General features: G+C 37.3%; 3 protein-coding genes across 4 annotated transcripts in view; 1 reads left to right on the plus strand and 2 right to left on the minus strand.

Annotated features, from left to right (window-relative positions):
- The window catches only part of LOC144654804 (collagen triple helix repeat-containing protein 1-like), a 74,825-nt gene extending 51,814 nt beyond the window's left edge, over nt 1–23,011 (minus strand). The window contains exons 1-4 of one of the 2 annotated variants that reach the window (XR_013570999.1): nt 22,899–23,011; nt 19,697–19,930; nt 18,848–19,319; nt 1,509–1,577 (exon numbers count right to left, since the gene is read on the minus strand). Coding sequence is in view for 1 of the 2 variants with exons in the window: in XM_078515030.1 (XP_078371156.1) it covers nt 22,899–22,997 (99 nt within the window). In the remaining variant the exon portion in view is untranslated. Of the gene's footprint in view, nt 1–1,508; nt 1,578–18,847; nt 19,320–19,696; nt 19,931–22,898 lie in introns of those variants that run through there. The other variant, XM_078515030.1, reaches the window with a different exon arrangement.
- The window catches only part of LOC144654865 (collagen triple helix repeat-containing protein 1-like), a 112,605-nt gene that overhangs the window by 41,713 nt on the left and 43,703 nt on the right, over nt 1–27,189 (minus strand). The gene's annotated exons all lie outside the window — the stretch shown is intronic.
- LOC144636447 (uncharacterized) lies at nt 7,950–9,544 on the plus strand. The gene is made up of 2 exons (XM_078495661.1): nt 7,950–8,285; nt 8,375–9,544. Exons 1-2 carry the CDS (start codon nt 7,950–7,952, stop codon nt 9,542–9,544), a joined length of 1,506 nt encoding a protein of 501 aa, XP_078351787.1.

Raw genomic sequence — 27,189 nt, forward strand, 5'->3', positions numbered from 1 at the left:
CCCAAAATTTAAAAGGAAACAGTTTGACGTTAGTGATCGAGAACTCCGACATTTACATGGCAAGACGTTTTTACAGTTATGTTTTTTGATTAAAATCACCAAAAATTGCTTAATTGATTTTTATGTTTCCATGGTGAAACAGTCTCTTACATCGACGTAAAGTTTTATCAGAAACCCATAAGGGTTGAAACGTGTAACTCCCTATGATTCGCATTGTACAAAGCGTTTGCACATTCGTTTACACTAAGTACCATATATGAAAAATCACGAGAAACATTTAACCAATCAAAATTACTATATTTGGATTAAATTCACAGCGCACGCTAGCTCGCGCTCGATGGCGTAATCTTGTTTTTGAACAAGCTTGGTTGAAAAACGTTAAATTTGGTTAAATTCTCCTGTTTCATCTTCTTGAAGTAGTCTGGAGAACTTCGCTTCGATACACACAATTTATTTCTTTAGTTTCTGTAAGAAATTTACGGCGTTTAGGTCGAAATTCAAGCAACTTACCACAAAACAAAAAATTATGTTGCGTGTGTCATTACGTGTATAAAGCATTCGCGTACAAATTCTTCGTGTTTCCAAATATGGTACTTTAATAGCAAAATGAATATTCAAACGCTGTGCGCGCGCGTTACACGTTTCAATCCATATGGGTTTCTGGTTTTATATTCCATTTTCTTCGCTTTTAGGCTGTTTGAAAAAGTAAATTTTAAAATTCATTTAAGAAAGTTCAAAATGGCGAATCTAAGATGGCGGATATTCCAACATTAAAGACGTTATTATGGAATCATTGCTGTTGTTAACGACAACTAAAGTGTGTTTTCAGCTAGCAGATATCCTTATTTTATCAACACGTTGCCTAATGAATAATGACACAAAATTGCATGCGTCCTCATAATGGCACCAACAAATCTGTAGTTATTAGAATAAATGTGTAGATCATGCTGTGTTAATTTGGTGGTCATAGCATGTGCGGTTTTTAAATTACAGGGGGTGGGGAACGGGGGCTGTAAAGCTTTCTATTTTTAAAATGTCAACGTGAAAATTAGCCGAGAAGCCTGGCAGTGATTTTTATTTTATCGCACGGACAGTATTTAGAAATAAATATAGAAGTATTTTGCCTTAGAATGATTTCATCACATCTCTTCCGCACGCACCGTGCCTTTTCTAAATCAATTGCGTTCACGAAAAAAAATCTTTGTTATGCTTTTTTTCCGTCGAATAAATTAACAAACCTTGCAGTTCAGTATCGATTACGTATAGAGATATAAATCTGTCCCAAATGAGTTGTTTATTTAGCCAATTAGCATGTGAGGTTTATTTGGAATTATAGTAGAAATTCGATGAAGCCCCCTGCTCATATTTCATTTGTGTCAAGTTGGTAGTACACTTTCTTAAAAGAAAAGAAATCTCACTCTCTTTCCAGAAAACAGCATGCATTGGGTAATTAATTACCTCTCATTCCAGAAGAGTGATTGCAAAACACAAATAATCAGACATCAGTAGCAATGCATAATGACCTTATTGAGGAGAATCATTTACAATTATGTTTCTGATTACAAAATATTAAAACCCTTCACCATTTTATGGAGCACTTGTTACATTCACAAACGCCAGGCATTCCGTAAAAATGTAAATGTAAATGGTGTTTATAGTGGTCATGCACTTACAATTTTGCACCTTAAACCAGTCTCTAATGCATTGCTGACGTCAGCATTATTCTTTTGAATAAACAACTGATTACTGGGACCGTGGAACTTCCTCGATCATCAAGCGGGACACTGAATTCCAGCCTGTATAACCGTTGGAGTCTCCATATCCAGGACAGTTTCCAATGTTGATACCAACACGGATTTTACCATTGTGAATGTTGTCACAGTAGCCTTCTATTGACCCGGGTTTGTAGGTTGGATAGTTGTTGTTTTTCATCCACCAAACGACGTCAATGGGCAGTGGACCACTGCACTCGGCGCCATTGAAGCTGATGAACCACCTCTTACAGCAGTGGTTGCAAAGCAGATACAAGTTGCCTTGGTAAACTACACGGAGAGCGGTATTATCCTTCTTCTTGTCGAAAACACAATCCTGCAGAAAAAAATAAATAAAAAAATACCTATCAGTGCCTGATTCCAAATTGAGTGTGGACCATAATTTTTTTTCGGCTATTATATTGAAGGTATTGTTATTAAATTGGTAATCACTACAATGTTTTCGATTTTGACGTAGAAAACATTATTCATCCATATGTTTAAAAATACAAGATAACTTTTCCCAAAAAAAGTTTACCTTGATAAGACCAATGTCACGGCTGTCTTCACGTTTCCACGCACACTGTTTCCAGTTTCTGTGGTCAGCGTCTGCACCATTTTGTCCTGCGTCTCCTTTAACACCACGTGACCCAGGTGGACCAGTCACACCCTTCTCACCTTTCGCGCCATCTCGGCCGTCGCGGCCTGGTAACCCGTTATATCCATTACGGCCAGGGATACCGGATGGTCCTTGGAAGCACGTGCTAGGTTGCTGTGTGAATGAAGAAGGTTAGCGATGGTTGCGGGATTAACGAATGTAGACTTTGGTGTTACACTAGTAGCTGCAAATAGTTAGAAACGACATTACTGTGCCTGTTAAAAACACGCGAATTTTGAAGTTCAAACCTCAACTAACGATTGCGTTTTTCATTTTCATCAACCTTTATGGCGAACAACCAACGAACATTGAAAAATAGAAACAAACAAAATGGAACCAGACCTATCAATCACAACTGATAGACGTAATCTGTGCTGTTCAGTTCTATCGAGCCTTTTATTGTACGCTTACATATATAAATTTGAAACTGCGCAATTCGCGACAACACTAGTCTAAGTGATAAGTTAATGAGTTTACAATGTTTACTTATCGCTGTCCGGTACGTGTGTAGCAAAAGGACGAACCGATTTTCTGCCACTTATGCGTTACAACCATTTAAGCTTTTTTCCCATATATTTTTTTTTTTGCAATGGTAAATGTTACCTTGATTGAGTCAGTTATTTCTTTGATCATTCAACTGGTTTTTTTTTTCTGCATTCGCTAGCTTACAACAATAAGCGTTGAATCTGCTAAAGCAGTATTTTTTGTTTTCTTTTGTTGAAAACGATTTTTATAGCAAACAATATTTGATGTTCAAAATCAAAATCGTCGTTGCTGAACAATATAATTTTGACCTTTTTCTCAATTGCGTCCTTCTGCAAGAAGTGAATCTTACATTGCTTATTTTAATTGATCGTTGAAATAAAACTATTCATTACCGGACTATAAAGTTTTGACTCTTTTTTTTTTCAGAATTCAGACTTTTTAATATAAAAAAAATACATTGTTTTCTTTCGCTTCTTATGCTTCAAATAAAACTCTGAAAATGTGCAATTTGCGAGAAACTATTTCAATGCCATTTTTTTTTCAATTTTATTACAATCAGGTTCGAGTCTAGCAAAAGGGAGCACAGATTTTCCATCTCTAGCTGAAACTTAAATTGCGTAACAGCCATTCGTGCCCTATTTTTAGTTTCATAATTTTTTATCCAATGGATTATTGCGAAATTACATCCTTGGACTAAAACAATGTTTTAAATAACCTTTTCTCGTTCTACCAGTTGCGCGCAGAAAAATGTGGCAAAAACTGTTATGCGAAAAAATACAAAGCTGAGGTCAAACTAATCTTGTTGGAGTCAGTTAATATTTCTTTGATCATTTAAATGTTTCTTCGGCTTTCGCTAGCTTACAACAATAAGCGTTGATTCTGTTTAGGCCAATATTTTATGTTTTGTTTCCTACTTTTTTTGGTTGTTTCAAGAAAAGCATTATTGATGTTCAAAATTAAAATCGTCGTAATGCTGAACAAAAATTATGACATTTTTTTGCAAAAAACGAATATTACGTTGATTACTGTATTTTAAGTGAACGTTCAAATAAAACTACCGATTACTAAACTATACTTTTTTTGCTTTTTTTAGAATTCAGGCTTTTTAATATTGAAATAGTAAATTTTGCCTTTCCTCTTCTTACCTTTGATGTGGTGGACGCACCTTCTCCCTCGAACGTGCGAGACAGCAATAACAACAGCGATAGAAAAACGTTAAGTTTCTTTCCTTTCATGTTTTTAAGATGTTAATAAAGCTTCAGTGTTGAGAACTCTAAAATGTTCTCTCTTGTGATGGATTGACCTCGCACTCCGAAATTAACGAGAGTGAGAACAAACTGAATTCTTACTTTTCTGGTAATACAATATAGTTGTGTCACTAATTCAACAAATCGATTTGGTCGTTTTTCATGTTTCTAATGTAAACTTCAGCTGTCGGTTGTCAATGATATGAAGGCCACGTGGTTCGTTTGCTTGCACTATGAACAGTGAGTGAGGAAAAGAAAAATTAATATATATTTAAAGCTTTATTTTTTTGTTCAGATTTTTTGTCTCCTTTTGAAAGAAAATTGCTCGCAAATAATTTTGTTTTAAATATTTCTGAAAAACGTTGCTATTTTTGAGGGGTGTGTATTGATTAAAATTAAACAGATTATATAGGTCATGAAGTTCTTCTATCTATGGGCAACTTACAATTGGTTTATAACATGGAAGCATATTATGTTCATTTTTTTATGTATTTGAACTGTTTAATATCCAGCAAAATCGAGGAGAACATATTAAGAAGTTTTCTCCTTTATGCTATTTATATATAAATCCCTGCCTTGGTACAGAAAATTAATCAGTGTAACTACTTCCTAACAACAGTCACAAAAGTTTCCTCGCTCACCTCCTGCATAATTTGTTTGCTTTCACTTAATTATTAACAAAAAATAAAAACGAGATATTTTATTTCTTCCGAAAAAAAAATATATTTTTTTAAGATTATAAACCTGCATTTAAATGGTAATAAGCACAAATTTAGGCCATTTGGGTTCTAAAAAGGTTCTTAGTTTCTTATTTTGGAAGTAGTTTTTACGGAAATTTTGTCGTGCTCGAGAAGTAAAGATGAACTTGGTTAATTGTATGTGGACTTATTGTTTATGTAAGAATCAATTTAAATTCAATCATACAATCTGCTTTCCATTTATATCTTGTAATGTTGGTCTTGTTTCTCTAAATTAACAAATAAAAATATGACCCATTTTTAGCGGCGCTATCGGTTTCCAAACGCATTTTCAACAAGCAGCTATTTCAAAAAGAAATAGTGTTTCGTTTCCAGATCGCAGAAGGGTGAGAATAGCCTAATGTTTAAGGAGAGGTGGGTTTGGGGTTTATTTTAATTTGGAGGTCCTAGTGTATGTTGAATTTGCTGAATTTATGTGCGAGTGAAGAATAAAAAGAACTTCATATTCAGTAGTAACTTCCCATTTAACGCCTACTGTCCATTTTATGTGAAGGAGGCATAAACTCAGACCTGCTACAGTTTGGCAGAGTTCAAGTAACACATTAATATTCCTCTTTAATTATAGAAATAGTATGTGTCTTTCTCTCCAAATAAAGTTAAATAAAGGGAGCTTGCCTTCACCTTTTTTACTCATCCAATGAAAATTAAAATGATTTCTTCTGCAGAACACTTTTTTTATTAATGAAAAAACAACTACAGAAAGTAACATGTTCCTATCAATATAATCGTACATGAAATTATGACCTTTTGACAATCTTGAGGTATATACTTCTCTAAATTGATCTCTAAATTGATCACATGCCCTGCTCAAGGCATATGCTCAAATCAAATAAATGCCAAATTCTAGACAAACCAAAACCCTAGTCAACAAGAACGGAGATAAGCTCAAATACATTGTTTCGAAGCCATTTCTTCCAAAAAAATGTGTGTGGTCACTTAACTTCGACACATAAACGACAAGGGCAAATTAATGTAAAAAGGCTACCATAGACAGATCTTTAACCGGGATTTAAATACATCCAGAAGTATCTAGTCAAAATTGGATTTTATTTTGCTCGTTTGACTCGATCCGCGCTGGAAGCTCTTCTACCAAATATGAAATTTTTTCCACAGAATGAGAAACAGCCAAGTTGCTTCTGTTGTCAGTGTAACAGTCTTGATAATTACGATTTGCATTTTTGGCGATGCCGTGGAGTTTCGATCAGACCGCGATGGCTTTGAGTAATGCAAAGAATGTTTATATTGTTAATTTCATCTCAGAAAACTTATCCAGCAGTCGCGGTAGTTAATCTTGAGCTTTACATCAAGGTGATAAATGTTGTTCGACATGGCAGTTGCACAGCTTGCTATACGAAACTGTCTATACGAAATTTGATGTTTTAACAGAACTTGATTGTCTTCTTTTTTGTTCTGAACTTTTCGTGCCGACTCGAATGTTTTCGCGATTCACGTGGATACGTCCACGCGAGAACCCACGCAATTTTGCGTGTATTCGCGCGGCTTGTGACGTTGAAGATGCCGTGAATTTTCCTATACACATTTCTACATTAATCTGTTACATTAAGTGAAGAACTTTGTAACTCTCCTGCATATATGCCCTTCTCTTTAATCAACTTGTCCACGGCGGATATGCCGTGTCATTACGCTTTTGTTTGCGTTGCAAACACTCTGATTGGTGGAAATTTTCTTCCGTTTCAGAAAATCGCTAGAATGTTTACTTTACAATTAAACGCTAAAAGAGCTTACTCTAATTTTTTTCCAATACATCGCTTTAATCAAACCTAAAACCATTGCAGTCCTCGGATATTTGTATTTGTAAGGAATCTCAATATGTTTTGGCCATGCTGAGGATTATCTTTCCGATATTTGAAGAACATGCTTTTACGAAATTAATTGCCTTCGGTCAAACTCATTTACTTTGTGGTTGCGAGCGTTCTCCTGATTGGATAGTAGCCTCCACTGTGTAAATAGTTCACCTCCAAGCCAAAATAATACCGTATCGTTTCTGAGGAAACGACACAAAAACCAAAGCGATCTAGTTTTAATTTATTTGCAGACAACGTTAACATCATAACAGCAGTTAGCTTTACAAAGCGAATATAAATACTGCTTTATGTTAAGACATAATTTAATTTTGATTACAAAATTAACTCGCCAGATAAAAACATATGCGACGCTCGATTTACTGAAAACTCCCGGTAAAAAATACTTATGTTGAAAGGAATGCAGACAGCTAGCCTATGTTTATCGAACCGCTTATTTGAAGTCATACGTGGAAAAATATATAATTATACAAAAGAAGGTCATACTGTATGCAAAAAAGCGAAGTTTGTCAATACCCTTTTCGCTACAGTTGATGACTTAATGGAAAACCCCCTTGTCACAGATTTTGACAAGCATGTTGTGCACGCAAAGATATGTTCGGCAAATCGCTTTCCAATAAACAGCATTAATGAATAACTAATAAAAACCCTGCTCACAAGTTGTCAGTTACTTTCTTTGTTTGAACAAATTAATGTAAGGTTGACAGAGGTTATTTGTACGACGCGCGCAGATATAAACAAATCGGCCACACTCAGTGAATAAATTTTGAAGTCGAAAACATAGGAATGATCAAACTAACCCCCAGGTTATCTTATTCTTTCGGGATCCGGGTGTTTTGATCTTGTGTTTTGAATTTAATTTTATAAAGGGCGACGAAAATTTTGATCCGAGCAACGAGTATACGACGTTAAGATTTCCTTTAAGCCAGCCACTATAAAAAGGTTGAAGAAAACTGCGGGAGAAGCAATTCGCTCTCTATAATATATGAATAAAACCTTACCTTTGAAGGGAAACAGTACTGCATAGTGTTATTTCCTCTGAAATAACACCATAAGTTAACTCCCTTCAAGTATAAACTCTCTTTCACCATCAGTTGCAATTTGAATAAATCTATCCAATGAATTCCTTCCAATTCTCTTTTTTTCACGCATCCCACAATGCTTTGCGCTTTGGGGGTAAACAGCTGTGTTTTCCCTTTGCAAATGTTTCAGCTTAGCGTGTCAACATGGGAAAAAACGATTTTTGTTGCGCTCCTGGATGCTCCAACAGCCGTAAAACAAGAAAAGATTTAAAGTTTTATCGTATTCTAAAAGATATTAACCGAAGACAGGTTTGGTTGAAGAGAATTCGGCGAAAGAACTTTTCGCCGACTGTTAACTCGCGGCTGTGCTCAGAGCACTTCATTGGAGGTCAAAAATCGAATGAAATAGACAGTGCCTCCTATAACCCTTGTGTGTTTAAACACAGTCACAATCAGCCAAAGCCTTCAAGGTCGACAAAAAATAGCCTGAGGACGAAAAGACAGCGAAATGAAACGACGCCTTCGCGAAAAAAAAAAAAGGTAGGGATTTGTGATTTGACAAGTGTGAAACTGTGCAGTATATAATTTCTGAGTCCTGTTTTGTTTGTTTGTTTGTCTATTATTTTTAGCGGGTTGAAACTGCAAAAGGCCGTCCGAAACCAGAGATTTGTACTCCCGAAAAACATAAATTGTGGAGCCAGGGCTTATCTGCGGACCATCCGTTAAAAGAGCACGACTACTGCAAGGGTCAGGTAGATATATGGTCACTGAATGTGGAACAGTCTATAGTAAATGAACTATTACAGCTTCACTGCAGAGTTAAAGAACTTGAAGAGGAAAATGAAAAACTCCGTTCGAAATGCCTTCTTTCAGAAGACTTAAAACTTGATGATAAGAAATTCCAATTCTGGACTGGATTTCCCAATTATGGAACCCTTAAAGCTCTGTTTGGTTACCTGGAAAGTGTTGGAGCCTTAGGAAGATTACGACACTGGAGAGGTTGTGAGATGTTTTCGAAAAATCGTGCTCCAGTTAATAAAGTAACTAGAACGACCAAATTAACCCCAGAAGAAGAACTATTCATGGTTCTTGTGCGTCTAAGAGTAGGGTTGACTGTAACTGACTTGGCATTAAGGTTTGGAATAAACGAGTCAAGTGTCAGCAAGATCTTTACCTCATGGATCAATCTGCTGTACTTTCATTTGAAAGATTTGTGTGAAATGCCTGAAAGTGAAACAGATGGAAAGGCAAGGCAGTTTTCCAAATTTCCCTACTTGAGAGTTATTATCGATTGCACTGAGATATTCACTCAGAAGCTCTCCAGCCTACAAGCGAGCAAAGAAATTTATTCAAATTACAAGGGTCACACAACTTTTAAATTCCTTGTTGGAATAGACCCTCATGGTGCTATTGTGTATGTCTCACAAGCTTGGGGTGGACGTACATCTGACAAACATATCACAGCCAATTCCCCAGGTTTAACTACTAAATTAAACATGGGTGATGAGCTTATGGCAGATAGGGGATTTGCTGTGAATGACTTGTTTGTTGACATGGGTGTGAAAGTGACCATTCCAGATTTCAAAGGGCAAGGAAGGTCTCAACTTAACAAAATGGAAGGAAAAGGATCAGAAAAAATTGCAGAAGCAAGAATTCATGTGGAAAGGGCAATTCAGCGAATTAAAACATTTCACATTTTTGACAATGAAGTTCGCTTATGCATGGCTCATTTGGCTGAGCAAATTTTTACAGTCCGCTCTTACTTGATTAATTTTCAAAGCCCAATTTTACAGCAGTAAACTGAATATTGGGCAGTGCTATTTTTAATTAAGCAAACAACTTTAGTTTTAATATAAATTTATGGACGACAGAACATTTTTCCAGGTTTTAGGGGGGTGGGGGTGACTAGTGACTTGAAGTGGGAGGGGGGGGGGGGGCTTAAGTGACTCTTCTCTTAGTAAGTCTTTATTTTTTCGGAAAAAGTTGGGGGGTGATAATCCGTGGTAATAACAGATAACTACCATACCTACCAAAGGAAGGTCTTTGAAAATTTCGAAGTGGAAAGGGGGGGAGGTGAGAGGGTCTTCAGAAGACATTTTGCTTTTTGTAAAAAAAAGTTATATATGATGAATGAATGCAACGCAAAGGTCGTGGGTTCGACTCCCGCTCAGAGCCTGAAAATTTTTTTCAGGTCTTCAGTAGTGTAAGGCCGCATTTGCATTCATCATATATATATTTCACTGCTACTGCTGGGCACACATTCATTTATAAAAAAAAGTTGTTTAAGGCTACCCCTCACCATCACCTATTAACAGATGAAACTAGAGCTACCAAAGGGATGTATGTGTGTATGGTGGGGGGTGGAGGTGAGGTTTTTTGGGTTTAAAAACCCAAAAAATTTCTGTGAGTGGTATGGTTATTTTCTTGAACAGCACATTACAGCAACAGCACCTTATCTTTATTTCATAAAAATACAAAGAACAACAACAAGCTTTATTTGCATGACTACATAAGAATTTGGTAGTATTGCAAAAGCTTCTTAAATTTAAGTACATATTAAATAAAATTACAAAGAAAAAATGCTTGCCCTCTGCAGGTAGCATGCATGCTTTTTAAGGTGGGGACAAGACAACTACATTAACTTAGGTGACGGTAAATACACTGGAATCAAATAAATTAGCAAATAATATCCCCAGCAAAATTCCAGTTATAAGCCCCCCGTTTATAAGCCTAACCTGGAAACAAAAAATACATCCGGTTATAATTACTGTAAGCCCCTCCGAATATAAGCCCCCACCCCCTCTACAGGATGACAGTACTGAACAGGGCTTAATGTTGCTTTATTATGACTTTTTAACTTTAAAATATCTTTTGATCAATGCTGCCGTGGCTCGTTTTGAAACATTTTTTATTCCGCTTATAGGGCCCTCCCAGATATAAGCCCCTCTGTTCATAAGTCCCAAAACCCCTTACGATGTTGTATAAGCCCAGGGTATATAACTGGAATTTTATGGTATTATGTGTATTTTGTGCTTATACCTTCAAGTCATTATTTCCACATACAAATTCTCCTGATTAAACTTCATGCATTTTCTTATAGCACAGCTGGGAGAATTTGTTAAAAGGTCAAGGCTTTTTCCAGTTTGGAAGCCATTTTATTAATTCTTATAACCTCTTCTCTTGATGAAGTATTGATACCGTTAGGAGAAATTTGATGATGGTCACTCTTGGGGCTTACATGTAAAGGGTCAACAGTTCAAGTGTGTTTTATTTCTCACTGGTATTCTTTGATTCATAGCAGATGTTACTACAATAAAATTAGTCTGACTATTTAAATTTGAAAAAATGTTGAAAAAGAAAAATATTGACAGCAGAATATTTTAACTCCAAATGATATGACTTTAATACCTGGTACTCATCAGTCAGTAAGGCTGATAAAGTTTCAACATTTTTGACATATTATATTTCTGCAGAAATACCACTACAGGGTAGAGTTAGCAGACAGGTAGTGATTGAAATAAAACTCAGTAAGCTTTGGCAGCCACTCAGACTCCCATTTGGGTTTTTGAAAGTAAATTCTTTCAACAAACATGCCATTTAGGCCAAGATGAGGATCTGTTAACAAGGCAAAGTCAAACCATTCCATACCCGACACCCCTTCCTGACCCTGGACCTGGTAAAAGTAATTGTGGTTTTCATCGAGCTTTAGATTGCCATCTATTATTTTGAGGCAGAAAGATTTTTTCTTGCCTTCTGTAGGGTTTCGCTTCATTTGAAATGCCTCCATGGGCGTCATCCCCTGTGCTGACTCGATACATTTCACCTCCAAACCACCAATTGATGGCCTGGAATTGGGATCATAAACAACCCTGTCTGGCGAAGCTCCTAGCCATGGGAAGTGCGGATTCACAAAAAGTCCGCAGTTAAAAATCTTAGTTCCAGGAGAACCATTGGAATTTTGATATTGTACATAAAGCTGAGCAGCCACATCTTCATTTTCTTTGCCAAATCTAATGGCCTTCAACAGTTCAGACGAATGTCCACTTTTGGAAATGTTTTGATCCGCAGATCAAAACAAACAGTTATCCAATCATTGCTCGAATTTGGAGTCACATGATGCGAGGTCTGTTGACATAATATATTCCTGCTGGCTCTGTCGATCGAAATCTAGAACAGCGAAGTCAGCCTGAGCGAAGTGTACAGAACTCGAACTCGAATGAAACAAGCTTCGTTCTATTAACTAAGCGGAAATTCACAGCTTACAGAAAGAAGAAAATATGCCATTGACCTCTCTTGGACAGGAATAAGTAAAGCGGAGACGAGCGCTTGCATTTTAAATGCTTTTCTGTCGCGCGCTATGCCCATAACAGTAAGCACTTGGTTTTGGTAAATTAAAAGAACTGAGCTATGAACTCCGCTTTTAAAATAAGATACTCTCACAGTTTACGCCACATCATGCAAGGATTTAAGCATCCTGGGCCTAACTTTATTCACGGCTTGCAGAAAGAAAAAAATATGCCGTTGATCTCTCTTGGCTGAGAGTGAGTAAAGCGGAAACGAACGTTTTCCGTCGCGCGTAATGTACATATCAGTGACACACTAAGCACTTGATTTGGTAAATTAACAGGAGCTATGAACTTCGATTTTCAGATAAGATTCTCTCACAATTATCCCGGGCATTAGCTTGGCGGCGTCTTGAATTCAAAAATTAAGAAAATAGAACACGCGTCGAAGGAAGCGACACATTACAGTGTCATTACATTGCTGCAAATCAAACAGCCTGGCTTGGCAACACAATAAAAATATTAGAAAAGAAAAATCCTTCGCGGCAGCTCATAATCTGCTGGTCTGGTAGTGAAAACATAAAGTGAGCTGTACTGAGTTTTATCTTGCAATAAAAATGAGTCGCAACAAACCTTTCTAACATATATTTCATCAACAAATAGGCGTCAAAAGGTGTCAAACTCTGCTTCGCAAAATACAGGGTCGTAACCAGATATATTTTTTCATCACTGATCCCAAATTTTAGCTCTAATTTTTGATTCCTGATCCCCAAAATGTGGCAGCATTTGATCCCTGATTCCATTCTGATCCCATCTGATAGGCCGATCCGGATCCCATGACTTGTGACCCGGGATCCCGAGTCCATGATCCCGATCCCGAGGCTATGATCCCGATCCAAAGGCTGTGATCCCTGATCCCATATACCTGGTTACGACCCTGAAAATAGCTGGCCAGGAAATCAATTAGACCGATGACCTCAACTCGAAGGCTGGCTCAATCAATTGAAAACACCATGGCATTTGGAACTCCTTTTAAACATAACAACAAGACCGTCAGAACTCCTAGCTGGTTAGAATTAAGTTGACTACACTTTCAGCCGCGCGTCGACCTTCGGTCCAAAGAAACCAGAAAGAAAACAAAGCTCGCATCCTGTTGTCCTTGTTGACCTTGTTGTGTCTTATAACACGTCCAGTAGATAATCTGTGGCTATCCTGGATATACTTAAGATGTTCTTTGACGTCAATTATCCATCAAGTCTTCGACTGAAGCGAGCGAAAAGAAGCCCAAACAGATTAGTTGTAAGCAGTCTCACTTTGCGTAGACGATGGCTTCCAGCAAAAATCGCGGCTCATCCACCCAAATTGCAGCCCATAACTCAGATTTCGCACAGTGCAACTAGAATAACTGTAGAACATCCCTGAATTTTTTCAAGGCTCAGAAAAATTTTCACAAGAGATACACTGGATCAAAGCTGAAGAAACGACCCAAAAGACAACCAAAACAAACATACGTATCGAAAGTAAATTCTAACCTCCGCGCACAATCCGCCGTGTTTTTGCACAATTGTCACGCATAACGCTTATTCAATGCTTTCTTTGTGTTGTGTTACCATCTGGCAGGAAACACACCACGGGAAAACTTGAAAAAAGGCAAATATAAAATTGTAGTGGAGTCCACTCGGGAAGAATTGACAACCGCCATGTTGTTACGTCACGCTATTGTTTTCCACATTTCCAAAAGTGGACATTCTCCTGGAGTGTTCAAGTGAGACAAAGAATTACAAGTGGTAGATAGGCGGTTAGTGAGCTTTGACACATCTGCCTTTTTACGTTTTATAATGTTTCCAAAATTCGAAGCTGTCACTCTTAGCTGTCTTTCTTTAAACCAAAGCTCACTAGATGATTGGGACCGAGTTGCTTTTTCAATCTCCCAATACTGATTAATCGAAACCTTGACATTGTTATTGTAGAATTCTAAAGCACTATCATTGAGGGGAGGTATTGAAGGAACTTGTACTGGATAGATAATGGGGGGTTGAAACATGTTTTCCTCATTAAATGTGCCATTTTCACAGAATGGTGTCACAGGTGCCAAGGGGAGGCCAATTTCACTGGAAGATTCACACTGTGGTAAAGAATCATTTTCAGAGGATATTGCCACAGGAGGGGTGGCTTCAATGTCAGTAACATAACTCGGGAGTAGTCGTGGATCATTCTCCATGAGCTGACTTGGCAGCTCACAGGTTTCAGTGAACTTAAATTCAGGTTCAGAGTAATTGTTTTTGAGCAGGTAGTACACAGGTGGCATAGGTTTGTCACAGTTGGCTGCAAGTACTGCCATTTTCAAGTGTTGCTTGCTTACTTCGACAGCCTTTTTATTACTAGCAACTCCAAAAAACTCTTCTGACACTGATGGTGTTGCTCTAAACTTCTTTGTTGGAGTCTGCTCACCAAATCGTGATTTGTAAAAATGGACTTGTTCAATGGTTACTGGGTCAACACAGGTACCTAAGAAGTAGAAATTTGTATTTAAGCTCAATATAATTCAGAAAATTATGGGCAGCATAAAGCACTTGTAGATGAAATAAAGGTGACATGACAGCCAAGTTTTGTTAACCTTTAGGATTTGTCCAGCAGCAAGGCAATTCGGTGCAGGTTGGATCTGGTGGTATGGTTGTTTTACCCTCAGAAACAATGTCACAAAGTACAAATAGTAGCGCATCAACGTGACTGCAGTCACCTCGCAACCTGTGGGAGTAATATGGAAATTTTACCAAACACCCAAATGAAACAAATGGCTTGAGAAAGCCAACTGGTCAGGTGTCAAAGACTGAACAAAAATATAACATGCTGCATCAGAGACTGCACTAGTGACTGAATAAATACCCAGAATATTAATTTAATGTAAGCCTTAATGTAAATAGTATACAGTAGAAGCTTGTAACAATGGAATCTTGAGAGATAACAAAACGGACTGAGTGGAGTCTGCTATACTTTCTGAATATTTAGTAGAAAGAACTTCCAAAAGGACACAAACTTGTTTTCCAAATACTAAAATTACTTGTGTAACTTACCCAACAGCGCAAGTGCAGTATGCATATACTAGCTTGCTTGTATCATTCTTTAACACTATATGGATAACCTTTATTTCCTCGGGATCCGTGGAAAAAGAAGGATTACAGCATCCTCTTAAAGCTCACAAGGCTGGATATTTTGGTAAAGAACAAACCCTGAAATATCCGATCAAAATTTGACAATTTTAAGCCCTGAATAAAAAAAAAATTGTAGCTAGATTTACAAATACCTTAAATAAATTAAATCAAACTCTAAAGTGAAACAGAAACGTAAGCTTGCGTTTCAGAAATTAAGAAAAAACCCTTGACAGTTGAAACAGGCACACGTGAAAACAAACACATCAGCTGTACATTATGCTTACTGCTTACTTTACTGAGTGAATTCCTTGTTTGTGTTGCCAAGCTCGAAGGGTCTTGTACTTTCTCACATCTGTTTGGCTGTATCCAACACCAAGCAAAAATTCCTTTACAAGTGCCTCATCCATTAGCTGCGGGATAGATAGCAAGCTTTTCTTCCACTTTTTAAGCTTCTGCGGTTGAGCGATCAAAGGCGTATTCGAAGAGATATCAACCTTCACCTCATCATTCGAGTCATGCTCGATACTTGATGTTGAGATGCCAAGTGCATTGCAAACAACATTGACAAGGGCTTTTTTCCCAAAGCTTTTCTCTATGTCAACACCTAAGCTCTTACATATTTGATTTAACTTGACCTTCCCTAATTTCGACACGTCTTTGAACGATTTCAAGTTTGTTTTGAGACGCAATTCCTCCTCTACGGCCGCCATGTTGGTTTTCCTGTCTCAGCCTTACCCCCCAAGGCGCGAAGCATTGTGGGATCGTGAAAAAGGAGAATATCCTTACCTTTCTCTCTTAACTGGTTACGATTCTCTTCTTCGGACTTTGAAAGTTGATCTTCGCGTTCATTGAAGGAGAGCTCCCTTGTTGTTAATTCTTCTTGTCCTTCTTGAACACGATTCTCCTCTTCGATCAGTTTTCTCTTTCTGGTATTTAGTTGTTAAACAATAGATGATTCCCAAAAAGGATTGAGTGCTTTATGGGAATTAAATTCAGCTTCTTTAAAATGATATATTGAGGTATCAAGACAGAAATTTTGAAAAATTTTTAAAACCGCGGCATAACGCAATGGCTTTGTGGTTTTTACCGGGGTAGCCAAAGTCAAAAGAGAAGAGTTGTATGTCCCCTACCCTCCTGACCCATAATAGAGAAATTTTGGCTTGAACCCAGGCCTCTGAAAATCAGTTTTTTGCTAAAAATGGCTTTTATAAATCGCCAAAAATTGGGCCCGAAATGTAAATTTGCAGTGATATTGAGGTTTCTATCGAACGTTAGATAATAAAAGTGTAAAATAGCGTTCTCTGGTTTAAAAAGTTAAGAAAAAATATGAGCTTTCGGCTATTTTACTATAGCCTTTGACGAATGTAAAAAAGATAAAGCGCGTGGTTGGAAATATATATAAGAGAGGGTGTGAAAACCAGCCCCTGGATCTCCAATGTAATGTTGTTTACAAAATTCCGTGCGCTGACTGCTGTTGGAGTTACGTAGGAGAAACGGGCAGATGTTTTAAAACCCGAAGAAAGGAACATCAACGAAATCTTAAAAATTATACGAGAGGCTCGAACGTTGCTAACCATGCTTGGCAAAATAATCACTCAATTGACTTTGATGGCGCTACCGTGATAGACAAAGGCAATTACCGTATTCGAAGAACACTAGAATCTTGGCACACTGCCAAAACTGTCGGCGCAGACAATAACTCCAAACCGTTACCAAGACAATATTCTATCTTATTGTAATTCTTAATTTGTCTGTTTTTGTCCTTTTTTAGCTTTTTACACTTCTATTGTATTTTAGTTTTTAATTATTTTCACACCCTCCCTTGTATATATTTCCAACCACGCGCTTTATCTTTTTTTACATTCGTCAAAGGCTATAGTAAAATAGCCGAAAGCTCATATTTTTTCTTAACTTTTTAAACCAGAGAACGCTATTTTACACTTTTATTATGTCTCATCCTGGTTGCAGTTCAATTTTTGAACGTTAGATAGTTTTATTTCAAATTATAAAATAACTCTGATACTACGCGCGCTCTGATTGGTCAAATTGTTCAAAAAACCTATGTACTATTGTACCGGTAAAGTCCCGCTTCCGTCTCGACATGACATGGTCGCACTACGCTCGATTACGCATAAGGACGAAGAATTAACGTTAGTTTAATATCTTCTTTTGGTCTATCTGATTGTTAAAACGGAGGATATGGTTCTCATTGTGAAAATTTACTGAGGGTGGATCACAAAAATAAACTTTCCCACTCACCACAGTTGGAGCAAAGTAACTAGAGAAAAAAACGAAAACGCAGAAACAAACAAATGAGAAGGAACACAAAAAACAGGTCGGCTTTCATCGGACTGGAAAAATATTAAAAACATAGATATCGTTCCATCCAACATTTACTCGGAAATGTTATTTGAAAGGAATTAAAACTGCATCAAATTTGTCGAGATGAAAGCTTATTTGAATTATTTTGATGGCAGAAACTTACGCTGAGTCCTCGCGCTTGAATGATAATTTTAGTTTTATATGCTTTCAGTGCTTTCTGCCAAGTCTGTTATTCTGCGAAAACGAAAGAATACGGAATAAATGAAATCATAACAATTTTTCTAAAGCAGAGTTTGTGGAACTAACCTTTATTCTCAATACCTTCGTCAGTCTGCGAAGTTTGTAAACTTGCATGCAAAGTTTTCGTGCAGTGTCTCACTTTCGCGATGAAGGACTCCGGCCACAATTTGCTAGTTTTCCACGTCAAAGAACTTTAAAATCGTTGAATAAATTTTGTACTATGTCAGTTTGCATTTTCTTTTCCTTTCTTATAACTTTTATAGCTTTAAGACAACTTTTTTGAACGTTTTTGCTCGTCGATCCGTGAATTTTGTGTGCGGAGCTTAACCTGTGTTTTATTCTTTCAGCCGCTGTGTTTGGTTTACCGCATCAACCGATGAACTTGTTGAGAATAAGAAATTTGATCACGAAAAATAAAATAGATTCCTATGTCTTTGACGAAAGTTTTCTATAGTATTTTCATAAAAGCAATAAACCGCACTTTCTAGGGCTTTACTGCCGTAATAAATTAAAACCACTTGGGATGTTGGGAGAACACTCGAAAAGCTTGTAAATCACTCGCCTGCGGCTCGAGATTTACAAGCTTTTCTCGTGTTCTCCCATATTCCCGCGTGGTTTTATTACGCCAGTAAAGCCCTAGAAAGTGCGGTCTATTGCTTAAATGGTATTCTGTGTGGCTGTACTGCGTGTTTGAAATGGAGGGCTCCATAAACTTTTAGTTTCGATAATTGTCAGGTTGTCAATGAAGACGGCATTTTTGGAAATTTATTGGACATTTGTTTGACACTATTTGTGTATCAGTAACTGATAAATGTTTGATATGAGAGCTGGAAAGTGTTGGAAACTGTTGTGAGCCTCCTTAGGTCAAGCACTCCTGGTTGCAAACGTATTATATAAAACTATTTTTTTGATGCACATCAAACAACACAGTGAAATATTGTCATGTTAACTCCTCATGGAGACGTAGTTTCGTGCTAGTTGTTTTCTATAGACAATCATTGTGCAAAACACGAAGGAGGTCACACGAATCACGAATAAGCAATGCATAGTAATTTTATTGAGGAAAATCAGAACCATATCGTTTCTGATTACAAAATATTAAAACCCTTCACCTATTTATGAAGTACCTGTTACTTTAACAAACGTCAAGTATTCCGTATACAATTTTGAACCTTTAATCAGTCTCTAATGCACTGCTGACGTCAGCGTTGTTCGTATGAACAACCAACTGATTACTGGGACCGTGGAACTTCTTCGATCATCAAGCGGGACACAGATGTCCAGCCTGTATAACCGTTAGCGTCTCCATATCCAGGACAGTTTCCAATGTTGATACCAACACGGATTTTACCCTTATGAATGTTGTCACAGTAGCCTTCTATTGCTCCGGGTCTATGGTCCGATTGGCTTTTGCTTCGCATCCACCAAGCGACGTCAATGGCTAGTAGACCACTGCACTCGGCGCCATTAAAGGTGATAAACCACCTCTTACAGCAGTCGTCGCAATTCAGATGTAAGGTGCCTTGGTAAACCACACGGAGAGCGGTATCGTCTTTCTTCTTGTCGAATACGCAATCCTGCAGAAAATAATTAATTGCAATTATTAACATGATTCGATACAAAGGCAAGGATGACTGCTTTATAATAATCTGATTACTTAACAAATGTTTTAATTTTGACTGTTGTATTAATAAAATTGGGTTTAATTGGTAGAGTGATTTTACTAAACCGGTGAAACAGTTATTACACTTTTAGATATGAACACTAATTTCATTGTTTTCTATTATTTAGTTTTGACTATTATACACTAACTGCTAGATATTGTTTTACAAATTAAACGAAATAACATTAATGGCTGCGAAGTTCTTATATAAATCTTAAATAGAATTCAAGTGAAGACCGAATCGAGAATGGCAAATATGCATTTACTTTATTCCCAAACATTAAAGCTTACCTTGATAAGACCAATGTCACGGCTGTCTGCACTCCTCCACGCACACTGTTTCCAGTTTCTGTGGTCAGCGTCTGCACCATTTTGTCCTGCGTGTCCTTTAACACCACGTGATCCAGGGGGACCAGCCACGCCCATGTCACCTTTCGCGCCATCTCGGCCGTCGCGGCCTGGTAACCCGTTATATCCATTACGGCCGGGGAGACCAGGTGATCCTTGTAGACACATGCTAGGGTGCTGTGTAATTAAAAAAGGTTGAACATACAATGTGATTATTTATGACTGATAGCTCAATGCGTTTACCTTAAGTTTGGTTCACCATCAAATCACAATCGACTTTTTCCCATAACTCTTGACTTACTTGACTTATGTCCAAAGCCCATAAGTGGGCATAGGGCCGGAGTCAGGCAAGTGGTTGTGCTGCTCCCAATGTAACATTGCTTATTAGAATTTCCGGTTTCCGTAATCAACAATTTTTTTTACGGGATGGGGGGATTGGCCCCATGCCTAACCCCCAACCTGGAGGACCATAACTCTACATTTACCATTTACCTCCCCTTTCCTCCTGCTTATGAAGCGCCTGCCACGTATTTTTTGGCGAATTCATGAATAATAATCTTTTTACAACTAATTTCTAGTTTTATGTACTAACTTTCTCTTTATTTTAGCACTAATGGGAACATTTTCTCATCAAGTAACTCGAAACTAAAAGGTTAAAAATGCTATGCAAGAACGGTGTTATTAAACGATAAATATGAGCAATGGCTGATAGTGATATGGTCAAAAATGGTTTATTGTAGAGTTTTTAGCTTGCCGGCTAAGATCGATCGAGAAAATCAAAATGGATGGGTAGAGTTTGGATGACATATGGAACAGTCTTTAATGTATGTTTACATTAAAAGGAAAGAAAAGTTAAAAAGCAAAACCGTCTCTTTTCATTTCATACGACAGCAAATATGGTTCTGAAAAACCAGTCACTTTTTAAACCTGGTCAATTCTTTGCACCACAAAAACTCCGTCAACAACTACAGTTTGCCGCACCGATTCTTACTAACAACACAGACCAGGAATCATCCAGAGCAAAAGCACAGAGCGAAAAGGCAACTTAAATATTTGAAGGAAATGACAAACAGAGATAAAAGCCAAAATTAAAGCTGCAGACTGTTCCGTCAACTTTTTAATGCGTTTTTTAGTATCGAATTCTAGTAGCATACTTCTTTGTCATCAGGTGTAAAGCCAAATTTTCAATTGCACTCGAGTCAAGCCTGTCAAGTGCCAACTTTAAAATAACTTAGCATTTAGTCTACAGCCAACTAATTTTGCATTTTAAACACGGAGCGAGCCTATGAAAAGGCCCTCTCTAGCATTTTGTTGGATTCAATTTTAAACACTCGTGTCAGAGTAACGGTCTTGAAATAGGAGGGCTCTGCAAATTTTTAATTGCGATTCCTGTTCATTTATGTGGAAGAAAAACCCTCCAATGCAATATGTAATACTAGTAATACATTCCATTCAAGCTTAGTGAATTTAATATAAATTTATACATTGAAAGTTCGTGTTGACCACGCATAAACACTGCTACGACATGAAAGCTTAAACAGATAATGCCGAAAATGTCTCTCGTGTTTAGTATTTTTTTTTTTTTTGAGCCAAGGATTCAAACAAGACGGTTAAGGGTTAACGATGTTTCGGAAACAATCTTTGTCTGACAAATTGTAAATTATAATTCGCGCATTTAAGTACTACTACTATTTGTTGTGCGTTGTGATGTAGTGTGTGTGTGCATATGTGTGTGTTTTTCTGAAAGTGTGAAATATTAACTATGTTAAAAATATTTGATTTAGTATTGAATTGTAACGGAAAGATAACAAATTTCTTTTTAGTTTATATAATATTACAATTAATGAAATAAACCTTTTTTCGCAGTTTTAAGTGATGTAGTTTAATGCGTGTTGTAAGAAGTTTAATGTGTAATGTATATTGTTTTCAAGTTGTTAATGTGTAATGCATATTGCAAAAAGTCTAAAATAAAAACAATGTCATTTTATTGTTCATGAACGGGAACAATCCTTTTTGACTGTATATGTGGTATATACTCAATCATTTTTTCAAATCCCAACCAATCAAGTCTTTCATTGGAATTTGTGCCTGACATGTTGCACGCCTCAGCCTTATAATATAGGTTTGCTCCGTGTTTAACATCACGCATCGCGATATTGAAGTTATAAAAACCCTTTCTTCTGAATCTACTGCTTATGCAGGGTTCTTTTAAAAAAATGCTCTACAAAGTTTTATTCCAACAAGCAAAGTGTTGACCACGCACAATATTTTTTCCTACGCAGTCGTTGCTTCAGTTGTTTTGGGTCGTGTGACTTCAGTTGTTTGGGTTGAGTGACGATTTAAAAGAACGTCTGACGGTGAAATTTCGAAAGTCGTTTTATTCACTCCCTGAAATAGTTTCTGCCATTTCTGAAGAAATTTCCCAAAGCCCTTCAGCTACACTCTGAACTAAAATTGTTTTAGAAATTTTCCAAACAATTTCAGACATCCTCTTTATGGTTTCGTTCCGCGGAAATTTCGCCACGTTTTTCAACTACCCTTTGAACTCAAACGATCTCCGCAGTTTCTGAAAAAAAAAATATATATATAAATATCCTTTAAAATTGTTTGAGCAGAAGTTTAAGCTGAAGGTATTTCTGTCACCTTTTCGAAGCCTATTCGTGTTATGAATTTCTGAAACTATTATAATTAGCAGTATTATTGGTCGTTTTGCTCATTTTGACGTTGCTCAATTTGCATCGGTTTAATGCCGATACGTTTTCACGCCACTCTAGTGGTATTAGTATTTTTCAGGTACAAAAAACCTATTTTCTATGCCCAAAACAACCTAAGAAAAGCCAAATTTTAGCCAGCAATCTAGATACGGTCAGTTGAGATATTTCAAGATATATTTTCAAAAAAAAAATCTACCATTCCGCTGAATACTTTTGTTCCACCGCAAAAAAAAAAAAAAAGAATGACGGTTTAGAAGCCTAACTCTCGATAATTTTTGAAGCGCAGTTTAGTGAAAATTGCAAACAATTGAACAAATATGCTAGTGGATGTTGAGCTTTGGAACATTGATTTCTCGCGATCACTATAAGCTGCTATATTAGGTCAGTGTTTCAATAATTTTAACTCTTTCTTACTAGCAGTGAAATCTTACCTTAGCAGGAGTAGAGACATTTTTCTTACCATACACAGCACAGTCTGCAGGCAACAGCAGGAATAGGAACAAAACAAAAGAAATTACAGCTATATTCATCTCGACCAAGTTATAACGAATAACATGTGAGATCAGATAAGCGAGGTAGCGCAGAAATGAGTGCGTGGTCTTCGACTCGACTGCACATCACAACTCAGAAAATGTTTTAAATTTCTTCTAGATTTTATCGCAAACGTCAAATGGGCAGAGTCGGTCACTTTCTGACAGCTACAACTACAGCTCTCCGAAGGAGATAAGAGTCATACTCTTTAAGAATCGAGCAATATCAACTGAAAAGTCGCAGCCATGGTACTTAACCGATTCGGCTACAATTTTGCACGCAATCACAATTTAGAGTCCTTACTACGAAATGGCTGTTTAAAAGTTCTATTACTTTTTCCTTTGGAAATTATGGAGATGGCCGATTTCGATCGACTGCGAAAGGAGCCAATATGGCGGATTTTAGAGCTTATTTTTACTCTAACTCCTTGCAAAATCAATTAGAATGAAAAGTTTGGATTTTGAATGAGCAAACGGCTGTATGGTACTCCAAGGATGATTTACAGGACTCATTTATTTACAATATATCGAAAAGCCGTTATGGTCTGTTGAAAGGAATAAAATAAAGTGGGTAACTTAGTTTGCATGAGAGGAAAAAAAGAGCGGCAATATTTCTGTTGGTACAGATATGTTAATTGATATAATTTATTCTCATCAGTAAAATCGAATCAGTGATGGCGAAGGTTCCCTTCTTTGAAATCAATCAAACGATAAAATCTCCATCATCGAAGATAATTCGAACACAAGCTCTGTCGATGATGGTGGTTGCACAATCGTCAAATCTTAGCAAGTTGTAAATTATTTTTATTTTGTACTTTGAAATTAAAAACTATCACAGAAAGGGTGAACACCAAGTTACGCTGTAAATTAGGCTGTTTTAGAGATTATTCGTGTTTGAAAAATTTTCGAAAAAACTCCAAAATATTTGGAAATATTTGTTTAATATAAAGCGTGATAATTTGGTCAAATTTCCACAATCCTCCAAAGTTAGCCTGTGACAAAGGAAATTGGAGATCGTTAGACGTCGCGAGAGTAAACGTTTGTTCTGGTTCAATTCAAAATTAAGTATTTTCATAATTATGTACTTCTGGTATTAAAAAAAAAAACTTTCTTTGGAGACTTCTTTGGAGTTTTATGCTATTCCTTGATACTTCGTTTCTACAGCCAATCAACATGGCAGTTTTCACATTTTTTGACGTTCGATAAAGCCAAGATAATACCCGAAGGCAATAACCCTCTTCTCCCTCTACTTTTCTTCCACTAGTATGGCTTTCCTTAGAGATGTTTCGCATAAGCACACTCCATATGATAATTACTTACTATTAGTGGCTAACACCTACTAGGTGTGCTAATTTAAGACGAAGCTGTGAAAGTCTTTATTTCATCAAAACAGGCTATTTGAAATCGTTTTAACAGAATAAACAATATTGAAACTGAAGATTTTTTAACTAATGCTAATATTTTAATCCACTCTGAACACAATATCGGCAACAAACTACTGGCCAGTTTTAATTTTTTGTTTTTTTCGAGCTATTCGATGTCATTTTACTTGATCACTTTCTGTCATACAAATATTTTGAGCTGCATGCTGCGCTTTAGTCACTTAGTTCTTCAAAGAGCACTACATGTCGCTGTGCGAGAAAAGTGCACAGCTCTACCACTACGGGCTGAAACCAGCGGGGGTGGCGCCAAATGCTTCCAACCGCTCGGTAGCTTTTCATGTACTTTATGGTATGCTCAATAATGACTCAACACTTAGATAGACGTCGATTAAATCTTCGTGCTCGATGTTGATCGAGTCTTCCTAAGCGCCGAATTTGAGCGGCTCTAAAAGGTGTGAGAAGTGGTGGTACGTCTGCATAACCTTTATCTGCTAAAAGGACCAAGTTGGCTGGCATGTCATAACGCGTTCCAGGCCCAATCCTTTCCATCAGATTAAAGTTCCCCGCATCATTCATAGCTCCTAGAAAACCCGCCTGTAAAAACACTATATTTCCCAAATTATCGACAATAAGTTGGGTGTTTAAAAGATGGTAGTGACGATGACCACTATAAAATTCTGCTTGTGGTTCGGCCTCTGGACGGTATATTTCGTGTGGTGTACCATCAATACAACCAACAGCATCGGGAAAAAAACGCCAATTTCCGCGTAAAGCATTCCATTCACCCATGGTAGGCCAAGTAACTTGATTTCGGAAATATCTCCATAAAGCTGGAATTACTTGGTGAATCGTAGCCGAAACTGTTGATGGACTTACGTCAAACATAAGCGCCAGTGTGCTTAAACAATGGTACTTCCTAAGCCACATGATTGTCAACAATACCTGATTAGTGAAGTTTGATTTTGACCTTCTACGTCTTTGTCTTGGATGACCATTTCTATTCCTTTGAGACAAATCGCGAGACACATCTTCCGCAAGTTCAGCCAATGTTTCAGGCAATTCACCGGTATCTAACCAAAACAAGTACCTTTGACTTTCTATTGTTGAAAAGAAGTCTCTTCCTGTAAAGCGAAAGCCATGGAAAGTTGGATCTAGACGATACATGATTTGTAACGCTTCACCAGTTCTGGGTGGGGCTAACATTGTTTCCAGCAAAAGGAGACCAGGAAGCAACAATCTTAACAACTCTTCCTGAACATCATGGTTTTCAAAGGGTGTTGGAGTTGTTGTTAACATTGCCAAAAATAAACAAACAATTTCCAGTTTCCTCCGTAGCGACAGTACTCTCGGCATGGCTGTCGGTCTAAACGCTTTTCAGTCTGAACAATATTGTGAATTGGAACTGAGTTCTGGGATGAAATGCTTCAAAGAGCATTAGAAGTTTTGATCAAAAGGAACACCCAAAAGGAACACCCAAACAGACGCCCATGGGGCTACTGGTAAGTCCCTGAACACTCTGATCTCTCCTTTTTTGTATACGAAACGTAAAAACCTGTCCCGCCTACATAACCTCGTAGGAATAATCAGAAGTGATGACTTTTTTAACGATTGTCTCTTTAGTAATCACACACAAAGAAACGACTTCACTTGACTTCCAATTTTTCACAGTCTATTCTTGTAAATTGTCCGGCAATTGCTCATAAAAAGGCCGCTGTCTTCTGTTGTTTGTCGCTATCAATCTGCTTTACATGTGCTAGCCGTACGGATGGCAAACTTTTGGCGTCCAGTCAAATTTGCAGAGGACGATGTTTCAAACTCTGATGGATTGCAAGGTACGTACTTATTTCTGAAAATTATTCCCGAAACTAGGCTATGTTGTGAATTATTATTATTTTTTTAGTTTCAGCGTCGTCAGAGATTAAACAATTCTTTTGGGCTTTTTTAATAAAACAACTATTATTCCACTAACGCTTTTGGATATGAGATCGTTAAAGCCAACTCGTCGCTATGCGCCTCATTCGCTATCAGCTACCATGATCTCATATTCAACGCGTGTTCGTGGAATAATTGTTAAATACATGTATACCACATAAGCTGAATAGTTAACAGATCAAAACATTACTTTTGGTAACTGAAGCAAAACAGCAGGCAATTTTGATTCTCTTCAGCTGCTCAGGGGTGAATAGTACTTTACTTATCAACCACAAGTTAACCAATTAAAATGTGGACAAACACTATTGTCACTGGGAGTCCTTATGCACAAGCACCACTAATTCTGTTGAAATACCAGTTGTTCATTGCCCCACTGATCTGTATATGCATAAAATTATTTTAGGTGAGTTTATCCTGTTAATTCTGCTCATCATCAAAATGGATGCCGGGCATCAACTTGCCCACCCTTCTCACTGCAGTGATACATGCCTAGTACCCTTTATGCCTGAACCGCTGAGTAACCCGCTCCTTTTTGCCTCAACCTGGCTTGTCTCTTCCCATAATATCTTATCTTTAAGTATATACTAAAAACATTTATTCCACTTGCGCTTGTTGAAAACAAGATCGTTATAGACAACTCATATCCAATGCACGCTATATGGTTGTGTGAAATTTGCAGACTTCAGACTGTTTACAGTTAGTTTTCACTGCTGTTTGCTTGCGGTTAGCCTTCACTGCAGTCTGCTTGCGGTTAACCGTTCTTTGGTTTTTTGGGACAACACTATTTTGCTCTGTAAACAGCTAGAAACGCAATCATAGTCTGCAGTCTGCAAATTTCAGAAACCGGTTAACTAAAAATTCACCTCCAAGCAACTGGT

The sequence above is a fragment of the Oculina patagonica genome, chromosome 1 (assembly GCF_052425735.1).
Source record: "Oculina patagonica isolate OP01 chromosome 1, crgOcupat, whole genome shotgun sequence".
Lineage (NCBI taxonomy): Eukaryota > Metazoa > Cnidaria > Anthozoa > Scleractinia > Oculinidae > Oculina > Oculina patagonica.